Source organism: Sminthopsis crassicaudata, chromosome 1 (genome assembly GCF_048593235.1).
Source record: "Sminthopsis crassicaudata isolate SCR6 chromosome 1, ASM4859323v1, whole genome shotgun sequence".
Taxonomy (NCBI): Eukaryota; Metazoa; Chordata; class Mammalia; order Dasyuromorphia; family Dasyuridae; genus Sminthopsis; species Sminthopsis crassicaudata.
The window spans coordinates 616,984,488-617,007,426 of NC_133617.1; the positions used below are offsets into that span (position 1 = coordinate 616,984,488).

Consider the following 22,939-nt stretch of genomic DNA (forward strand, 5'->3'; position numbering starts at 1 on the left):
AACTTATTAAATTATTTAAATCAAAATTATTAATTATTAAAATTATCATTAAATTATTAATGATAACAAATGATTCTGTCTTTCTTTTGTTTTCAGATTTGCATTATCATCAAGGCCAACCTTGCCATATCACAACCGTAGGGGGCTTCCAAGGAGTGATATCTATTCAAGGATCCAATTTCAATAAAACAAGCATTTATTTTAAGTACCTACTATGTGCAAAGCACAGTGCTAGGTGCTGGTCGAAATACTATGATTTCTAGTTCTGTGAAACATATTAGATAAACTTTTGGAATGACAGGGAATTATCAGTAGAAAAATTCTTCCAGAAAATTGAATAACCCAATAAAATGCTGTACTGCTTACACATTATCTGGCTCAATATTCCCCTCTGCAGTTGATCTGAATTGAGGATCACAATCTTATCTGGGAACAAAAGCCTAATCCTGGAAGGAAATCCAAAATAGTTAAATTTAAGAATGTTCTCTCCCCTGCAGGGCAATCAACTTATGACCATGGTTGGCACTGGTTTCTTTCATCATTCAGCCAGTTCTTTACTGGAATGTTAAACACATTTACTTTCACTCTGCTGAGTCTTTCAATAACTCAGGCTCTTGCTGTTCTGAATGATGAGAAGACTTAAAATTCAAATGGCATTTCTGAGTCATTGATTCTGTCTGACTCAGTTCTTAAACTAGACAAGTAACTTCTTTCTCTGTTCATCTTGCCAAAAGCCATATTAAGAAACATAAGCTTCAAGAACTTGGTGTGTGTGTGTGTGTGTGTGTGTGTGTGTGTGTGTGTGTGTGTGTGTGTGTATGTGTGATAATTATAGGGCTTTTTTTTTTTTTTTTCTTCATTATTCCCCTTAAGAGTCTTTTGCTGTAAAATGTTGCTAAATAATTGTGGTTTCTATTTTTCCCTTCAGACACTTCTATCATTTTAAAAAAAATGGCTTTTTGGGGCAGCTAGGTGGTGCAGTGGTTAGAGCACCAGTCTTGAAGTCAGGAGGATCTCTCTAAAAGTGAATAGCATTTTTTTCATGATGAGTCTTTTGGAATTTTCTTGGATCACTGTATTGATCAATGTAGCCAAATCTTTCACAGTTGATCATCATTACGATATTGTTGTTGCCTAATGTACAATGATCTCCCAGTTCTTCTTGCTTTACTTTTCATCAGTTCATACAGATATTGCCATGTTTTTCTGAAACCTCTTCATTTCCCATGGCACAATAGTACTCCATCATAATCATATTTCACAACTTGTTCAGCCATTTCCCAATTGACAAGTATTCCCTCAACTTCCAATTGTTTGCCACCAGAAAAAAGCTGCTATACATATTTTTGTAGAAACAGGTTCTTTTTCTTTTACTGTGATCTCTTTGGGATATATAGTGGTAGTATTGCTGAATCAAAAAATATGCAGTTTTCTAGCCCTTTCGACCTAATTCCAAATTATTCTTAAGAATTAGTGTACCTATTTTTCCCTCATTCTCTCCAGCATTTGTCATTTCTGACAAACATGTGACATTTCTGACAAAGATGAGGGATACCTCAGAGTTGTTTAAATTTTGCTTTCTCTTCAATTTTTTTTCAAATGATGATAGCTTTGATTTTTTCCTGAGAATTGACTGTTTATATATTTTGTCTATTTGTTGATTGGGGAATAGCTCTTATTTTTTATAAATTTGACTCAGTTCTAAATTCTAAATATATTTGAAAAAATGAAGCCTTTATCAGAAAAACTTCCTGTAAATATTTTGATATTATCTTATTTCCTATGGTACCTTTTAGTAAAATATCTATTTTCACATTTGCTTTGACTGAGATCATGGTTGCTACCTCCTTTTTTTTCAGTTCAGCTAAAGCAGATCAGTTCTTATTTTAACTCTGGGTCTTTCAGTTTCAAGTGTGTCTCTCAATCTTGTCTCTTCTTAAAAGACTATTTTGCTTCTAATTACTGCCTCTAAGGGAACCTGTTCCCCCCCCTTTTTTAAAATCAATCCACCCCTATACCACTTCCCCTATTTTATCTCTCCCTTCCTCCTCCTAAAGCATTCTTCACCCTTAATTTTTCTGAAGATCATTCCAACATAATAGTCTCACATCCATTAGCTCTATGTAAACTCCTTTTAACTGCTTTAATAAATTTAAAGTTTTTAGGAGTCGCATGTATCATCTCATATAGAAATGTATATTTAAGTTTAATTAAGCAATATAAAATAAAGTTTAACTTTATTGAGACCCTTATGATTATTTTTTCATGTTTGCCTTTTTATGTTTCTTTTAAGTCTTATATTTGAATGTCAAATTTTCTATTCAGCTCTGGTCTTTTCATCAGGAATGCCTGAAAGTTTTCTTTTTCATTAAATATTCATTTTTCCCCCTGAAGGATTATACTCAGTTTTGCTGTATAGGTAATTCTTAGATTTAATTCTAGCTCCTTAGCCTTCTAAACACCACATTTCAAGTACTCTGCTCTTTTAACATAGAAGCTGCTAAATCTCTATTTATAGAGATTTATAGCTATAACTCCACAATATGTGAATTGTTCTTTCTGGCTGCTTTAAGTATTTTCTCTGACTTAGGAGCTCTGGAATTTGGCTCTAATATTCTTGGGAGTTTTCATTTTGGGATGTGATTGATGTCTTCTGTCAATTTATATTTTGCTTTCTAGATCTAAAATATCAGAGAAGTTTTCCTTGGAAATTTCTTGAAATATGATACTTAAATTTTTTTTTTTTTGATCATAAGCTTTCAGGTAGTCCAAAAATTTTAAAAATATCTTTCCTTGACCTATTTTTCAGGTCAGTTGTTTTTCTGATGTGGAAGTCCACATTTTCTTCAATTTTTCATTCTATTGACTTTAAAAAAAAACCATTTCTTGATATCCTATGGAGTTATTAGCTTCCATTTACCTAATTCTAATTTTTAAAGAATTATTTTCTACAGTGAGTTTTTGTACATCTTTTCCCCTTTGGCTAATTCTGTTTTTTAAATAGTTCTTTTTTTCAGTAAATTTTTGTACATCCTCTTTTATTTGGTCTATTCTACTTCTAAAAAGTTTTCTTCAGTGAATTTTTATATCTCTTTTCATTAGATCAACTTTGTTTGCTAAGTGTTTTTTTCTATTTTTTGTGTGCATGTGCTTCTTTTACCAAGCTTTCTTTTCATAATTTTCTTCTATCACTCTCATTTATTTTCTTCTACCACTTTTAGTTTCTTCTTTGGCTTTTTTATGAATTTTTATTGAACTTGTGTCCAATTTTCATTTTTCTTTAAGGCTTTGCTTGTGGCTGTTTTCATGACACTTCCCTCTCAGTGTTCCTCTAGCTCCTGAAAATGTGACCCAGAACTGTGAATGGGCCATAGTGTTGCCAATCAGTGCCAGCTGTATCCCATGCTAGGAAAGCTTCCCCTATAATCTCCTTCTGACTAGTTGTCTAATCCCCTTACATACTGAAAACTCCTGAAGCTGCTGTTGTTGCAGTCATTGTTGCTGCCATCATGTTTCCAGTTAGGCTTCTACCCCAGTGTCACAAACTTCTCCTCCCAACCATCTAAGTTTTTTTAGGCTGGAAATGTCTCACCCTTTGTTGACTCTGATGCTCCAAATTTTAATTTAAGGTATTATTTTAAAGTTGTTTGGAGGGAAAAATTGAAAGTTGGATTGCCTCTAATCTGTCATCTTGGCTCTACTCCTTATACTTGGTCTTTTTTTAAGTTGTTTATAGTTCTCTTACTTATAGCTGCTGAAAGAAAACACTTAGATTTTTTTCTGCTGACTTTAGGATCAAAGCTGTCTTGTGATTTTCTTGGTTACTTTCTTTCTTTCTTTCTTTTTTTTTTTTTTTTTCCTGAGACTGGGGTTAAGTGATTTGCCCAAGGTCACACAGCTAGGAAGTGTTAAGTGTCAGAGACCACATTAGAACTCTGGTCCTCCTGAATTCAAGGCTGGTACTCTATCCACTGCACCACCTAGCTGCCCCCCCTGGTTACTTTCTTAACTATCAATGACTTAGTTGCCTGATTTTGTTATATTTACACTGTCCCTAAGATGGCTTGAATTTTCTTTGCTCTGAAGAGTGCTATGATTATCTGAGATGGTGCTATGTTGATTTAATCTGATCATATCTCCAAGAAGCATTTTCCAGTGTTACTTGGTGAATTCCCAGAATTGTTCATTTCCCCCAGATGTTGGAATAGCATTTCTCAAACGATGTGCTTGAGAAACCTGGGATTTCAAGAAGTAGTCTAAGAGTTCTGCAGGGGAAATAATTAACAATAATAACCAAGCATATACATCAAACCCAACCTTTTTTTTTTTTTTTTTAAATGTGTCAATTACATATTAAGTACAAACTAAGTTAATATAGATAACTCTTGGAAATACCTTGAATTCAATCATGGGACTAAAAAAATAGTCTCTTATTGATCTAGAACCAATCACTAAATGCAAATAGTGATGCATAATACACAATCAATTGACAGTCTTAGTAATGTTTAATTTATAAGTGGATATATTTCCTTAGAATTAATTTATTTACATATTTTTTTAACAATGCCTGTAATGGATATTTGAGTAAACCTGGGAATTTAAAGAAATGATTGAGGGAAAATATTAATAATCAGAAAATAGTAAAGAAGCAAACAGATTCCTAAACCAAGAGTGAATCCCATATAGAGAGAATGTGATCATACTTTTCTCTAATTAAGCTTATTTCTATTGATCTTAAAGGGTGTTCTATTGTTATTACCAACATTTTGGAAAAAATAGTTCCATGGTTAAAATAAATCACAGAGGTGTTCACAAATACAATCCAATAAATTTAGAATTAAAATCTTTGATTTTTTTTATTATAGCTTTTTATTTACAAGATATATATATATATATATATATATAGATAGATAGATAGATAGATAGATAGATAGATAGATAGATAATTTTTCAGCATTGACAATTGCAAAACCTTTTGTTCCACCTTATTCCCTCCTCCCCACCCCTTCCCCTAGATGGCAGGTTGACCAAAACATGTTAAATATGTTAAAATATAAGCTAAATACAATATATGTATACATATCCAAACAGTTATTTTGCTGTACAAAAAGAATTGGACTTTGAAATAGTGTACAATTAGCCTGTGAAGGAAATAAAAAATGCAGGTGGACAAAAATAGAGGGATTGGGAATTCTATGTAGTGGTTCATAGTCATCTCCCAGAGTTCTTTCAAATCTTTGATTTTCTTAAAGCAAATATAGCAAATTGAAACAATTCCCCAAATAAATATCGGCTTATAAATAAGGGAGAAAATAAAAATTTTTGTAAAGTATATTAGAAGAGCATCTGTTACATCCCATATAGTTCCTAATCGGGCATTGATTAAATAGAATAAATTACAATATATTGATACTGCATGTTACAGTAACTGCCTTTTTGTTTTCAGTTGAATTTAAGTTCCTTAAACAAAAGGCCCAAATAATTTTCATCCACAAGGGTCTCCTTTTTGATGAACACTTCTTTACTGGAAAAGATTTGGACTCCAAGAATCCAGGTTTGAATCCTGGCTTTATCATTTTATCATTTATGTGAACCTGGACACTTATGTCCTTCTGTGTCTCAGCTTTCTTCTTTCCCTAACAAGGGAGTTAGAGGAGATGAGCTTCTAAAGCCAAAGATTACAGAATCAAGAAGAGATCTTAGAAGTCAGTTAATCCAACTACAGATGAGAGATTTTAGGTAAAGAAAGGTTAAATAGCTTATTGAACATCACATTAATAGCAAGTGGTAGGAGTGGCTTTTGGGGTTTTTGGACAAAACCTTTGATCCTATGGAAATGCCCACAGGTTACTTGGAAGGGAATGGGGTAGATGTAATGGCAGCTTCCAAAGAAAAAATTTCAATTAACAAACAAAAACAAAGACAAATTATTTACATGTAAATTGAGGCTAGAATGGTATTAATTAAATTTGGAAATCCCTGAACAAGAAGGCAACTAAATACAGTGTGAAAAATATTTTCCTGGTTTGTTATTGGTGAATACTACTTGAATAATTGGATCAACTCTTTCAGACACAAGAAAAATCAGAGTAATGTACTAATGTAGCCTTAATACTCTTTCCTAAGGTATTTCCTAGATTCTGACAAATGAACTTTTTGCCTTAATTTATCTGAAATCAAGCTTCTGTATCATTTCCCAGATACCATTTTCAAATGTACTGCCACATGCATATCTTACCCCCTTTTTTGGCTCCCTATTATGTACTGTCTTCTCTCTTTAGAATGTAACTTCCTCGAGGGAAAGGAGGATCTTGCTTGCTTGTATTTGTAAACTTAACATTTAGCATAGTGGCACATAACAAGCACTCAAATGTTCCATCTATCTCTGTGTATCTATTTATCTATCTATCTATCCATCTGCCCATAAATCTTACCTACCCACATATCTCTAAATGTATATTTAGAGTGTGGAGATGAGAAAGGGTGAAGAGATGAGAGCAGCATATATGTAAGATTCTTCACAGGAGAATTTGTAAATTTGATTGTGTTGTAGAAAACATAATCTCAGGCTACAGGACCTTACAAATTGGGAGTCTTTAATATTGAAGATACAATGATGCCCAAAGAAGGATGACATAAAGAGCAAAGTGAACCAGACTAAATTAGAAAAGTTTTTCAATTTTTTGATCAACTTTTTTGCAGTAATATTACAGGACATTATATTATTATTATATTAGACATAGCTCATGTATACTATTCCATATAATCTTAGAATTAGGCAAATAGTAAGAAAAGCATGACTTCATAGTTCCTAGAAGTGATACTTCTTTTTACAATCTGATTAATTTCATCATGAAACTGTTCAGAAGCCCATGAACAATTTAATTTTTCATTCATACTGTGAAATTACAGAGGCATTGCCAAAATATAGTTCTGTATCTTGGCAAAGGCCCTCAACCACCTTTCCATTTGTTGCTGCCAGAGTATAGGGGAGGAAGAGAATGTCCAGTAGACATAAAAAAGTCCCCAAAGCTTCTGAAGCAATCACAGATGTGGTCCTCTAGGGAATCTGCTCTAGAACTCTGCTGAGTGAGGATGGGAAATTAAGATCCCCAAGAGTAAGGTTACTTTATGAAAAAAATTAAAAGTCTAGCATGGGCTTTTTCTGGACCTAGAAAAAAGATACCCCTCTACTGGGAATAACTGTACTTACTGCTTTATCAGTAGGCATATCTAAAAGTTAGTTGAATACATCATTGAGATCACATGTTAAGGTTTATAAGTGTTTTACATATATAACTGCATTTGTTCCTTACAATAAGTTTGTGAGGATGGCTTAAATTATTACTATCCCTATTTTACAGTTAAGAAAACTAAAGCTCTGAAAAGTAAGTGATTTACTTGTCCAATGTTAGTCAACTTGTAAGTAGTGGAGGTAGGATTTGAAACCAACTCTCTTGACTCAACTGAGGAGACTTCTTATTATAGCATATGGCCAGATCAATGATCCAACAATTGCTTAGTACACTGGAAAAGTATGGTAAAAATTATAATACCAATTAAAATATTTTATTGACAGGTGTAATTACACATTTTGAGTTAATGGTAACACATGAAATTATTTGCAGATCTGAGAACTATTTCACACTCTCCATTTTTCTTCTTGAAAACACCATTTTATTTTCCCCCCAATTACATCATCTCACATTCTTTTAAGTAAAGGTGATAATCCTTTTGAATATTCCTTTAAACAAAAATGGTGTTTATCATAGATTCAGAACTTTACTTTTATAAGGCATTAAAGGGTTTTAATTTGAATCTTTACCAAGCTGTTGCTTTTTAAAAAGAAATCTTAAGGACTTGAATTCAAATCTGACCTCAGACATTTAACACTTTCTAGCTGTGTGACCCTGGACAAATTACTTAACCCCAAATAAAATAAAAAATTAAAAAAAAATAACAGTGGCCTATGTATGAAAAATTGTTTGATTTAAACTGAAATGGACAAGTGACATAGTGACAGACATATATTTTCAGCAAAGGGCAAGAGTAACTGGTCTCTTCATTTGATTGGAACCATCACAAAAATATGACATGAGCAGGATCTATTTTGGATTTCTAGAATAAGGTACACGCAGTTAAGTCACAGACAGTTTAATGATCCAAATGTTTTTTAAAGTTGCATTTATAAGAGATGACCTCAGTCCATAACCAAAACCCTTTCCAATCCAATCCAAAGGGAAAATATCAATCATTATGATTACATAATCTGTAAGCACAAGTATTTTATTTTAAGAATACAGACTTATTAAAGGAAGCTAAGAATGTTAGGTTTACCTTTAATTGTCTGAAGTTGATTTAAATATTTACTAAGATTAACCTGGTGCCACTTTCAAAAGAGAGAATTTTAGGAAGGATGGATAATTGCTCTGACCCAACATGGAAGTTCTTAAAATATTTTATTGATAATTTAAGAAAGCCTTATAAATATCAAATATTTGTGGTTTAGAAGACTAGAGATAAATTAAGTAAAATTAAAGGGCCCTTACTGTTAATGAGATTAAGCTTTTATTTTAAAGAAGTTAAAGTAAATCAGATCTATGATTTTATAAAATGAACTAAAACCCAACTTTTAAAAATTTACCTTTCAAATCATATTGATTTTCAATGGTTTCCTGGAGTCCATTTATCACATTCTGCAAAGCAGTACATTCTAAAAAATAAAAATGAAAAAACTCACTTTTAAACTTACTTTTTGCAACTATTTTGTTCCAATGTTTAAGAAAGATTATCTTAAATATTAACTATTATTACCATTTACCTAATTAACAAAAATTATTAACTACTTAATAAAAAAGCTAACTATCTCAAAGAAAAACACGTATAAGTGAATAAAAGACATGGTTTTTAATCATGTATAGTACTAACTCATAGGCTTCCTTTTTCAAAAAATTCAATTTTATCTTATTTTCAGCTTTAAGTTCACTTTTTCCCCCATTCCCCAGTGTCCTAACCACTGAGAAGACAAGAAAAATAAGAACCATTACAAATATGTATAGACATGCAAAAAAAATTTCCATATTACCCATATTCATACATATACATATACACATTATCAAGAAAAAGAAATAGAAGACAATTTAATTTATACTCTGAATTCATCAATTCTCTTTCTGGATGGAGGTAGATACCATATTTGTAACTGTGGCTGGTTGTACATTAATAAGTTCCTAAGCATTTTAAAGTGTATTATCTTTTTAAAAATTTATTATTATAGCTTTTTATTTACAAAAAATATTCATGGATAATTTTTCATCCTTGACTCTTGCGAAACCTTCTGTTCCAACTTTTCCCCTCCTTCCCTCCACTCCCTCCCCTAGATGGCAGGTGGTCCAATACATGTTAAATATGTTAAAGTATATGTTAAATACATTAGATGTATACATATTTATACAGTTATCTTGCTGCACAGGAAAAATCGGATTTAGAAAGAATGTAAAAATAACCTGAGAAGGAAAATAAAAATGTAAGCAAACAATAACAGAAAGAGTGGAAATGCTATGTTGTGTTCTATACTCATTTCCCATAATTCTTTCGCTGGGTGTAGCTGGTTCTCTTCATTATTTAACAATTGGAACTGATTTGGATCCTCTCATTGTTGAAGAGAGTCATAAAGTGTATTTACAATATTGCTGTTACTGTAGAAATTGTTCTGGTTCTCAGTTCATCTAAGTCTTCATAAGTACTTCTGAAATCACTCTCTTCTTCATTTCTTACAGTGCAATATTATTTGATCATAATCATATAACTTGCTCAGCCATTCTCTAACTGATGAGAATCTCCTCAGTTTCAATTCTTTTTTTTTTTACCACAAAAAGAACTGCTATATTTTTATACATAAAATAATAAGATTTCTGAGGCATAAACTAACACAAACACCACCTCTATATACTAAAAACTACAAAACAGAAAATAATTTTTAGTATTTTTAAAAGACTTTACCATAAAAATAATTTTACCTTTATGTTTCTGGCTTAATAGCTAATATACATAAAACTCTGGCTTGTATAAATCCGTAACAATAAAACTGATTGTGAATATTCCCAGTTTAGCATTTTTCCCAGTATAGGGAAAAAATCATATTTCCCACATTAAAAGAGGAGAGGCCCTACATATAATTATTATATACTATCTTAAAGTAAGTCTATAGATATAAATATTTTGCAACAACAACAAAAGAACCAGAGGTTGTTCTTATCTTCCTGATGTTCTCAGGAACCAAAGAGTTAGTTGTCAACTATACACCTAGGCAGCCAGGGCTTCAGTGAATAGAATGCTAGACAGAGTTAGGAAGACTAGTTCAAATTTGGGCTCAGATATTTACTAGCAGCATAATCCTGAGAAAGTCACTTATCTCTTGTCATCTGCTTTAGGTTCCTTAACTGTTAAAGGTAAAATAATAAACTTACTTCCTAAGGTTGTTGTAAAGATTAAATGATAGAATATTTTGTAAAGCACTTAGCATAGAACACAAGATACAGTTGAATAAATATTGATTACATTTCTTCCTGCCTCCCTCCCTTCCTTTTTCTCTCCATCCTTTACTCTCTCTCTTTCTCTCTCCTTCCTTCCCTTTGTATCCCTCCCTCCTTCCTTTCCTTCCTTCCTTCCCTTTCTTCTCTCCCTCATTTCTTTATCTTTTTTGTCAATTTATTTCCCTAATTCAATGGCTTATATATCTTTTCAAGATGAGGTTCCAGCAATTCATATGAAAACTACTGATTGTAGGGAGAATGATTCAGTTCTGAATTCAAAAATAATCAAATTTATAGGCAGAATACTAGAAAAATATAGTATTTTAGCTTTTCAAAATGTGTAATTATAATATATGAACACAAGATGGACCTCCTGTAATATGCTATACCGTAAAGTGAACTCATACAGTTCTACATACTTTTAAAAAATATACTATAAAAAGTACACAAAGTATAGCATAATTCAGGATAGGAATTATAGCTTTGATTTTTTTCTTAGTCTCTATAGTATTTAGGGTCAAAGTATTATTCTTGGGCCAATATCCTATCAAACTAAACTATGTAACGTGCTCTCCTGGCAGTTACAATTACTAGTCTGTCCTAGACCCACCAGAGTACCTTTGACCACTGTCCTTTGCAGTGTGAACTCTACCTGGCTCGCCTCCTCTGAGGCCTTCTAAGGTCTCTGGCCACAATCTCTTGAATCTATAGCTTAATAACCGGTAGTGCACTCAAGAACAACCACGTGTAATCTTAAAAGCCTTTATTATACCTACTCACATAATGCCCTAACTGATGCCCTGACTTGTTGGTTCCCTGATTGAATGGGTTAACAACCCAGTAATTATTTTGGAGAAAATAAACAAATTCCAAACAAAGAGATCATTATGTCAAATTCCTAACCAGTGTCTTATATTTAAAATAATGAGACTTTATGTTTTCAGTAGTTTTTCAGTTCTGTCTGATTTTTTGTGACCTCATTTAGTTTTTTTCTTTTTCTATTTTTGTGTGGAGATACTGCACTCCTTCTCTGTTTCATTTTATAGATGAGGAGCTGAGGCAAATAGGACTAAGTGACCTACCCAGAATCATGTAGTAAGTGTCTGAGATCAGATTTGGCTCCAAGGTCTTAATTTACTTCTGTTCGAGTTTTGTCATTCTATTTCCGGCCCCTATAATGAGTACAGTGTCTGGCACATAGTAGGCATTTAATAAATTGTATTGATGGCTTCTAGATGCCCACTATCTCACATAACCATTTGCCAGATTCCCCTTTAACATTTCTTCATGAAATCATCTTAGTATCTGTTGGATTTGAACTACTTCTAGTAAAGCAGTGCTGATAAAAAGAAAGGCAGCCATCAACTTCCTGCTAAAATGGTTGCCAGAATTAGAAGCTGGCTGTCTGATTCCCTGATTATCTCCACCAAAATCTTGAAGTTTGTAACAGACCAAATAATGATCAAGAAAACCAATAAGAAACTACCAAAAGTAACCATGCAAAAGACTAATCTGAACTTCACAAAAAGTTAATACAAAGCTCACAGGTAAAAGGAAAGAGTTCCCCAAGCAAAATGAAAATTAGTGAGATTCATGTAGCTGGAAAGCAGCACAAGGAAGAGGGCTCTCCTGAAAAATCCCCAGGGGATCTGAAAATGTCAGGTTGGGGACCTTGAAAATCCCTTTTCTGTGTTGTTCTCAGTACTGGGCAGGGACCATCATGATGCCTAACAGGCAGTGCTGCGGAATACAGACCAATGCAGCCCTCCCACCCAGGGAGTATGAGATACCTAATTGTCTGTTCTGAGATGCTGGAGACAGTCCTGAAGCTATAATAGTTGCCTACACTTTGGTCAGTGTAGGGAGTGAGATTCTATTCTAAGGGTTTGAAGAATGTAAAAGGGAAAGTAAAAGGAAGTGTACACTAGAAGAGAAACAAAAAGGAGGGAAAGCACTTGATATTTCTCATAGGTGGGGTACATGAAAACAATAGACAAACAGAGGAAGAGACTGGAGGAGTGGGCATCAGATAAATTTTATTCTTATCCCTAGTGGACAAAGGAAGATGGAAACACACGAATAGCATATACATACAGAGTTTGGTATAGAAAAACAGGGATTGGAGCTTAAAATGGAAGACAATACTGAGAAAGGAAGAGTAACAAGTAAAACAAATGTTCTGATGCAGAAGAGGGAATTAAAGGGGAAGAAAGGAAATAAAAGAATTAGAATCTAAAGATTACCTCTTAGGCAATTGGGGAATAGCCAAACAAACTGGTATATGAATGTAATACGTTCATAAAATGTGGTAACATGAATATATTATGCCATTAGAAATGACAAAAGAAATTATTTCACTGAATCCTAGGTAGATTTTGATGAGATATAAAAGATGTAAAGTACAAAGACATATATTTTTGCATTTTGGGGCAGGTCTACGATGTAGATTTATTTCAACTGAATATGCTTATTTATTATAAAAGCACTTTTCACTTTTTCTCTTGATTAATCAGAGAGAAAGGTGATAGCCATGGTAATGCCAAAATGAATATCTTAATTATGCATAAAATAAAATTAGGTATTTGATTTCAAACTAAAAATCAAACTACTGAAAAAAATATCTAGCTAACAGCAAAAACTTTTGATGAAAAATTTCCAAGCATAGTGAAAAGATTTATTTTCCTTTATTATACAAGAACTCAACAAATCAGAGCAGTCTTAACAGCAAAAATTAATATGCTGTTACTTTGTGAACTGGAGTTATGCTTATCCTAGGAGAAAGATTTCTGTAGAGACCTCAGCCCTATCTGATGTTTGTCAAGACAATTCTTTATCAGGTGTCAATGGGCAGAATAAATTACTTTGTAACTAATGAATTTGGCCAGCATATCCACACTTCAAAATAACTATATCTAACTCAGTGATCATTGGAATCTGATTGTAGCTTCTTCTCTGTACTTAGACTCCTATAAGTATGGATGTAAAACTGAGATTCTTTTTGCTACAGTTTAGGGCTTCAAGGGTTATGTCAGTTTCTTCCTTTCAGTGTAAGTATAATACAAATTCAATTTAATTCAATTCTACAAGCATTTCTTAACTATCTTCTATGTTTCAGGACTGGAGAATTTCTCTAAAGCATTCACACACAAACACTGTTTGCCCCCATTAATTAAGGAGTTGGCATTCTTTTAATTAATAAAATTTGATAAAATCTTATGATTTTTAAATAATAATTGTACAAAATGTAATCCTCTAGGGATAGTGTTTCACTGCTTTTCATCATTATTCTTATAGTCTTTGTAGCCAAGCAATTTTTTTCTGTACCCTTTTGCTTGTATATATAAATATATATAGATATAGATATATATAAAGAGAGAAAGAGAGAGAGAGAGAGAGAGAGAGAGAGAGAGAGAGAGAGAGAGAGAGAGAGAGAGAGAGAGAGAGGAGACAGAGAGAGAGAGAGAGAGAGAGAGGAGACAGAGAGAGAGAGAGAGAGAGAGAGAGAGAGAGAGAGAGAGACAGAGAGAGGAGACAGAGAGAGAGAGAGAGAGAGACAGAGAGAGAGAGAGAGAGAGTTACTTTTTTTTCGGCTCAAGTTACCTTTTGCATTTCTTTAAATCCACAGTATGTCTTTTTTTTTTTTTCCCCCCTGAGGCTGGGGTTAAGTGACTTGCCCAGGGTCACACAGCTAGGAAGTGTTAAGTGTCTGAGACCAGATTTGAACTCGGTACTCCTGAATTCAAGGCTAGTGCTCTATCCACTGTGCCACCTAGCTGCCCCCACAGTATGTCTTTATCATGTTTTATATCTTCTGTTCACTCATATTTTTTTCTTTCTTATGTTTGAGGTTGTCTTGTGTTTATTTATAACACGTTCCTTGGCATGGCTCCTTATTTGGAACTTATAAACAAACATCTTATAATTCCTTAGATGTTCCTTGTGACAACTGTCTCCCATATTTTGCTAAATTCTTACTCTCTTTTAAAGCGGTTTTTCACCAAATAGAGAAGCTTAAAGGGAGAGTAAAATAAAGCAAGGAAGAGAGAAGGGAGGGAAGTAAATAAAGAAGGAAGAAGGGACACTTGGTTAATTCAATCATGTTACTTCCAATACCAGAGGCAGAATAGTACTTGTTAAATTAATGCTGCTTTCATATCTTTCATAAGAGTAATGTTAATATATCCAATAGATTGGATTAATACTTAGAATAAAACAAATTTATTGTTTTTTTTCTTTTAAAAATTATTTTAATCCCAGCAAAGTGAATTTTAGAAAATTGATGATGATAATTGTTATTTATGAAAAAATCATTTCTAGTTTCCTTTGGTAAAAGTTTGTTAGACAGTAATGCTTAGACAAAGTTAAATCTGTATTTTAAATTTTTAAAAATTATAATTACTAATTTCCAATTTTAAATAATGTGTCTAAGCATCATTAAAACATTTAAATTAGCCTCATATTATCCTCAAAAAAAGAATAATATCTTAGAGCAAAACCTAGAAAAATCCAAGTTATATACCCCATGAAAGCTGAAATGAAGAATTCAGAATTTAATGCCTCCATGAAATAATAAGAAATATTAGAACAAATCAAAAATTTGGAAAATTGAAGAATATACAAAATATCTGCTATCAAAAACAACTGACCTGGAAAAGACATTAAGAAGAGACAATTTAAGAATTATCCTGAAAGATGACTCCCTGAAAAAAAAAAAAAAAAGACTCCCTGAAAATCATAACCAAACCAAAAAAAAAAAACACAAAACAATTTCCTTTAATGAAGAAAATATAGTCCTGATATTTAAACCAATGAGAGATAAAGCAAAGAATGAAAATAAAGCAAAGCAAATTATAAACCAGTATCTCCAATGAATATTGATACAAAATGTTAAACAAAATATTAACAAAGAGTATACAATAATATATTAAATATATACTATGACCAAGCTGCAAACATATGAGGAATTCAGAGTTAATTCTAAATTAGAAATACTATAAATATATAGGTTATAGTAATAACAAAAACAAAGAAAAATCACAATTATGTCAACAAATGATAAAAAAGCTTTTGAGAAAACACATCCCCTTATATATTTAAAACCAAAAGACAGTATTTTTTTTTTTGTCCTGGAGAAAAGCTAGATGCTTTTTTGATAGGCTTAGGAGTAAATAAAGGTGCTTACTGTTTCTATTATTATTTTATATAGTTCTAAAAATCCTAGCTATAGCAATGATGAAAGAAAAAGAAACTGATAGAATAAGCACAGGCAAAGATAAAACAAGATTAGCCTTTTTTGCAGTCAAGAATCCAAGATATTTAACTAAAATTAACTGAAATAACTTTAGCAAGTCAAATCAAGAATCATTTATTAAACTATGTGCTAACTACTGCTGTCTGGGGAAACAAAGAAAGGCAAAACCCCCAAACAAAAAGTTTCTCCTCTCAAAGAACTTACAATTTAATGGGGGAAACAATATGCAAAGTTATGTACAAACAAGCAACACAGAGCGTAAATTGGAGATAATTCAAATGTGAAGGCACAGAGTTTAAGGAGGACTGAGGAGGACTTCTTGTAGAAAATGAAATTTTAGCCTAGATTTGAAGGAAGCCAAGCGGTTGAGATAAAGAGTTTCAGAGATGGAAGATAAGAAAAAATGTCCAGAGTTGGGAAATGAATGGCATGGAGGCTAGTGTCACTGATGACTAGAAAAGAAGGAAGGGGCTTTAAAAGCCAAAAGGGAATTTTTATATATGATTCTGGAGACAACAGAGAGTCACTGGAGTTGATTGAATAGTAGGGTGACATAGCTAGCTGCACTTTAAGATCACTTTGGCAGTTCAATGAAGGATGGACTGGAGTGGGGAAAGAACCAAAGCAAGAAGATCAACCAGCAGGCTCCCATAACAGTCCAGGAATGAGGTAATGAGGTTCACTATTGTGGTGATAATGTCAGAAGAAAGAAGGAGCCATATATTAGGAATGTTACCAGGATAGAAATGACACGACTTGGCTGGAAATGGAGAGTGAATGTAAGGAAGGAATCAAGGATGACAGTGAGATTGGAAGCCTGGTGAATAGGTGCATGATGCAACAATAATAAAGAAGTTAGGAAGAGGGGAGTGTCTGGGGAAAAGATAATGAGATCAATTTTAGGGAAGTTAAGTAGTGCAGCTAGAGTTTTGGGCAAGACTTAGGAAGGCCTCAGTTCAAATCTAGCTTTATAGACTAAATGGGTGGTCCTGGGCAAATCAATTAACTCTCAGTCTCCTCATTAGATAATAATAGAACTTCCCAAAACTCTTGTGAGGATCAAGTGAGTTAAGGATTGTAAAGTGCTCAGCATAGGGACTGGTAAATAGTAAGCATATAAATATGAGCTATTGTTATTAAGTTTAAATATAGCTACAAGACATCCAATTTGAGCTGTCAGTAAGCATTTGGAAATGTGAGCATAGAGATCAGGAGAGAGGTTAAGGCTGAATAAATAGATCTGAGAATTCAACAAACAATGATATATAAAATAAATTCGTAACAATCATCAATCTTCTTATATATTGCCAAAAAAATCCTGGAGGAAAAATTTTTTAAAAAGACATTATTTTCAAAATAACAGCAGACTGTATATAATATCTGGGAATTAAATTACCAAAACATCCAGGTATTACATAACTACAAAAGAGTCTTTGTAGAAATAAAGATATAATTAAAAAATTAAAAATATTAAATGCACATGAATAGGCTGTGCCAATATAATAAAAATGATAGTACTACCTAAATTCGTTGACTTAGTATCATATTGATTACACTACAAAAAAATTATTTTATAAAACTAAAAAAAAAAAGAGGCAAAATTAATCTGAACAAAATATCAAGACTCTTAGTAATTTTTAAAAGTGGGGAGGAAAGGGGCCTGGCAGATCTCAACAATATTACAAAGCAATAATCACCAAAATTATTTAACATTAGTTTAAAAATTGAAAAGTTGATCAGTAGAACAGATTAGGTCTCACGATCCCAAAATAACTGACCCAAATAAAAGAATGTTCAGTAAAACCAAGGATGTAGCTCTTGGGGTAAGGACCCTTTCTCATTATTTGACAAAACTTCTAAGAAAAATCGAAAACAGCTTGGCAAAAATTTGGGTTAAATCAGAGTCTCACTCCATATTCTATAATGAACTCCAAATAGGTATAGCACTTAGATATAAAAGGTCATGTCATATGCATGTAACTTGTATATGATGTATTGTTATCTTCCCTTTTAGAATGTTGTTGTTTTTTATTGTTCTTTGCTCGGAGGTGATGCCATGCCATATAAATGGATTGGGGTTAAGTGAAGCAAGACTGTGTAAAGTCATCAGTTTCATTTTCTCCTTCAGAGCCAAAATATAGACCAAGAAGACTAGAGATGGCCTGGAGGCAGTTTTTTTAAGCTAAGGTCTTTAGCAGGTTTCAGTTTGACTGAGGCAATGCACAATTAGTGATTAAGGATAGGTAAGAAATGAAGCAGAAAATGGCCTCCTTTACTTGTTAAAAAACCAAACCTATAGCCATATCTATATATCAATGGTGAGAGGAAGACCCTCATTTCTTGCTATTTACATTCACTCTGAGCCAATCAGGGCCCAAATAATGACCAAGTAGGGCTTGGCTTGGTGCTTACTGTTGACCAGTCAATGAAAGACAGAGTGATCTGGGTTTAAGGCACAGTCCTTAAGAAAAAAAGCAAAATCTAGCTTGCAAACCCAAATAAATCTTTTAAGATTTCAGTAATCAAAATTTACATTTATTGGAATGCAAACTCCTTGTGAATAGAGTTAATTTTATTATTTCTCCTTGTCTCTATCTAGCACATAGAAAGAACTCAATAAATACTTGTTAAATATTGATTGACTGATCACAACTTTGGAAGACTGACAATGAAGCATATTTCCTATTTCTTGGCAGGGATGTGATGAAGTGAAAAATCTAAAGACCCAATTATTGCACAGATTTGTTTTGCTTAACTCTTCTTATTTACTTTAGAGGAGCTTTTTAAAAATAGGAGGTGGTTGAAAATTTAGGAGTAGTTATGGAAATTTTAATGATGATACTCTAAAAAAGGAAGAAAGAAGAAAAAGAGTATTAATGAAACATTTAAAATACACAAAACATAGCAGAGAGAAGTTTAGACGGGGACAGAGATAAGTAGTATTGGAACTACCATGTTGAATTTAAGATACTTTTGAAAAAACACTTGTTAAGAAAGAGGTTTCACAATATCATATACAATCTTCTTTTTTTCTATTCTATTTTATATAATGAAATGTTCATGCCTTTTGGTATTGGTCAAATTCGTACTAATAAAAAAAAAAAGAAAAAAATTAAAAAGCAGTGTTTATTTTTCCCAATCTTATTTATATTACCATAGTATTTGGAAATCCTAAATACTTACTTTCTCAACATTTTAACTCAAATTTTACAGCACCAAATCAGAAACTCCTATAGGTGTCTTGGTCTCCAAAAAGCTGATAAACTTTTCACTTGAGGTTACTGAACAAAAATCAAAATATCAAAATAATTTTGTGCTTAACTTGATATACAATAGTATTGGGAGCTAACATTACACATTACATTAACAAACACTGAAAAACTTATTTATTAAACCTATTAACCTATTAATTTGACTTTCTTAAAGCACTGGTGCAACCATGTGTACCTTCCCACTCCTTCTCCATCTGTCCAGTCCCTAGTAAATTCCATTAGTTCCTTGATGCTTCAAGATCAAGCATAAAGTCTTGTTTGGTATCTAAAACCCTTCATAACTTAGATCTTCTCTGCCTTTCTAGTCTTTTTAATTCCTTACTCTTTGTCATGTACCCTTCAATGCAGGAACACTGGTTTTCAGGCTGCTGTGAACATGACATTTCATCACCTTGGCTCAGCATTTTCTCTGGTTGTCCTCCATGCTTGGAACGTTCTTCCTCCCCATCTCTTTAGTTTCCTTTAGTTCCAAATAAAATCCCATCTTTAATAGGAAGCCCATCTCAACATTTTGAATTCTAGAGTGTTTCACTTCTTCCTATTTATATATATATACACACACACACACACACACACACATACATATATATTTAATATAGCTTGTTTGTGCTTATTTGTTTGCATATTGTTTCCCCTATTAGACAATGGCTTCCTTGAAGGCAGGAACTGTCTTTCTTTTTCCATATTTGTATTCCCAGGGCATGATACAGTGTATGGCACAATAATAGGTGTTAAATAAAGGTTTACTGACTATTGACTTTATCTTTCTCTACAAAGTCTAAGGGGGAAAAGGAAGTATTGTATGTAGGAAGCAAATATTTTTTTGTTTTATTCTCTGTTAGTTTCTTCTTTATTAACAGTAAACATCTTTTCTGAAATAACAAAAGGATTATATGTTGCATTCTTTTTTGGAATAGTCCAATAAAGCCTAGAAATCTAGGTAGTAGAAAGGAAAGTAGGCAAATCAATCATTGGAGTAAGGAGGAAAAAAATAAACAGAATAAAAAGAAAACTAATCTTGATGTAGACTAGTTAGAATAGATCCCTTCCCTTAGGAAAAGAAGGGCCAACAAGTAGAACAAAATAGTTAGAACAGCAAATGAGCCTGAAAGTGCAGCACCTGCCACCAAAGTAAATCCACTGATTCCATTGTTTATCTTTATCTGACATACTCATGAATGGAAAATCAAAGAAATTTGAGAGTCTCCTTACCCTAAATATGTATATTTTAAAAGGCTGAAACTTATTTTGGCTACTTCTATAAAAGCACACAGACCCTTAGGCCATTCTAAATCAGTTAGTCTGCACAGAATCAATTTCCTGGGTTGCAATTACTCATATGGTTTCATTTTCCAGAAGGAAACCAAAGTGGCAGTGAGTTAGAAACCTATGTCTTCTTGCAAATTTTTTTGGATTGAATGTTTTATCAGTGATTTATTTGTCATTAATACATTATTTTAGGCTGTTTCAAAAAATCATGTCTATCTTTAAAGTATGAATATTGACTACTGATTAAGATATTCAAGAGAATATATTATGGGTTCTAGAACTAATTTCAAAAATGAAGTCCCCAAAGTATTTTAAACAATGGTGGTATCATTAGAGAAATGTATGACTTCCCAAAATGAATAATCTGAAGACCACACTCATATGGATTTATAAGTACAAGCATATTTACAAAAAAATCAGTACTATTATTTTAAATTAGCTCCTTGATAAAAAGTCTAGACATGAGTGATTTCAAAGGCAGTCCATTTCATATACCCTATATATTATATCCTTCTATTTAGAAATCTTTCAGTGCCATGGTACTGACTTATATTTAGCTTGTGGCTTACCACAACTCCCTGATCTTCTCTCATTACAAAGTGAGATCTGAGCCATATATATAGTGCAATGTTTTTCTTTCCTAAATGATCTACCTCACACTTGACCTCTATAACTAGTAGAACTTATTCTCTATTCAACTTTGATTCTCCAAGTTTCTTCCTATTATATTCTATTTAGTTATCAATAAATTTAATAAGTATGTTTGTCAGAAAGAATTTGCTTATGAAAACAATTTCTTACCTTCTTTAACAGAGTTCTCTTTGGTTTGCATCAATTTTAGCAAAGAGTTAGTCTTGTCCAACTGAATATCTAATTTATTATTCTTTGAACTGATTTCTGACATTCTCTGGAAAAAATAACGTATTGAGTTTAAAGACAAGTCAAAATTACATTTTAGTTCTTTTACTTTAATCAAGATGTATCTTGGGGTCTTCAGAAATAAGGATTGACTCTAAACACTAAATAGTGAAAGGACTATGTAAAGGTAATATGCTCTAAAGCTGACTAAACTTCTGTCAATATTTCTACAACCCATTTTTACAAAAGCCACATTATTATCCCTTTTATCTGTGATACCTAGATACAAGCTGATGTCTTCAGCAAAACATACTCAAAACACAAATTTCTAGAAAATTAGGAAAAGGGATAAGGGAATTAGAAGAAAGTATGATAACTAGGAAAGAGAAAGGGAAGACGAAAAGAAAAAAGGAGAGTAGCAAATGAAAAGGACCTCAGGGTTATAACTTAGAAGGATCTTGAGAGGTTTCCTAGTCTAACCTGCTCCCTCACTATTCCACGAAGAGAAAAATGAAGCTTGGAGAAATCAAGCCTTTCCCTAGTCACACAGCTAACTAGTGCCAGAGCCTGAGCTGTCATTCATGGATCTATTCTCTTACCTATCTAGAAACCTATCTAGAAAATAAAAAATGGAAAAATAAGTACAGAGTTAGATGGAAAGAAGGCTGAAATGTTGATGTTAAGAGAATTTTTTACTTGATCAATGCTTCAGTTCAAGTATATTTCAGGCTTGTATTAATTTCTTTACTATATGTTGTTTATCTCATTCATTTCCCTCTTTCTTTTTCACATTCTCCATCATTCCATGGTTCCCTTTTTATCCTTTAATCCAAACACTACTTCTTGGTAATTCTACATACCTTTTCTATTTGTGAGAAGTCATTTATAAGTTTGTCAAGATTCACCATGCTCATTTTTTTCACACTTGTTTCACCAGTTTCATTCATCTTTCTAGAAAAAACAATAATATTTAATGTAAAAGGGTAAAAAACAATGGAAAAGAACTCCTTTTCTCTTATTAGCACATTACTAGTACATTGTATTTGATCAGATTAACTGTTATCTCAGGAGCCTCAGAAGGTCTTTGGGAGGGAAAAGAAGGAAAAAGAGTTGATACCTCACAATTAATATTGCATTGTTGGATTTGCTTTTATTCTTTAGACTTTTAAATTTGTTTTCCTTTTTATTATTAACAATCATTTTTAATGTTAAACATGGCAGAAATATATGTTAAATCCAACATGTGTCATATTTTGGTGCATACATAATTGTATAATTATCTTGCTGCACAAGAAAATCAAATCAAACTAGAAAAACAATGCAAGCAAACAACAAAAAGAGTGAAAATGCTATGTTGTGAACCACACTCAATTCCCACAGTCTTCTCTCTGGTGATGGCTCTTTATCATAAGACCATTGGAACTGGTCTGAATCATCTCATTGTTGAAGAGAAACATGTCCATTAGAATTTATCATCGTATAATCTTGTTCATTAACACTAATTAACACAAATATTTCTGCATATAAAAATGTGCTTGCACATAGCATTAAAAACTGTTAAACTTAACAAATAACAAAATTATGTCCCTTTCTGAAATTTTTTTATGTTTTATTGTTCCTAGCTTTCATTTATTCATTATTTATTCATTTATTCATTTACTTAGTAACTTATTTGCTCATTTATTCATTCATTTGGTATTTCTATAGCCATCATCAAATTTGACTCTTTTAGGGTGCCTTGCTGCTTTAATGAC

At 32.5% G+C, this 22,939-nt stretch overlaps 1 protein-coding gene across 2 annotated transcripts in view; it reads right to left on the reverse strand.

Moving 5' to 3' along the window:
- Positions 1-22,939, reverse strand: part of CCDC152 (coiled-coil domain containing 152) — a 56,514-nt gene that overhangs the window by 28,002 nt on the left and 5,573 nt on the right. For both annotated transcript variants that reach the window (XM_074300973.1, XM_074300890.1), the window contains exons 2-4: positions 22,046-22,136; positions 21,129-21,234; positions 8,645-8,713 (exon numbers count right to left, since the gene is read on the reverse strand). In XM_074300973.1, coding sequence (XP_074157074.1) covers positions 8,645-8,713; positions 21,129-21,234; positions 22,046-22,132 — 262 coding nt within the window. In that variant the 5' untranslated portion in view covers positions 22,133-22,136. The remainder of the gene's footprint in view (positions 1-8,644; positions 8,714-21,128; positions 21,235-22,045; positions 22,137-22,939) is intronic.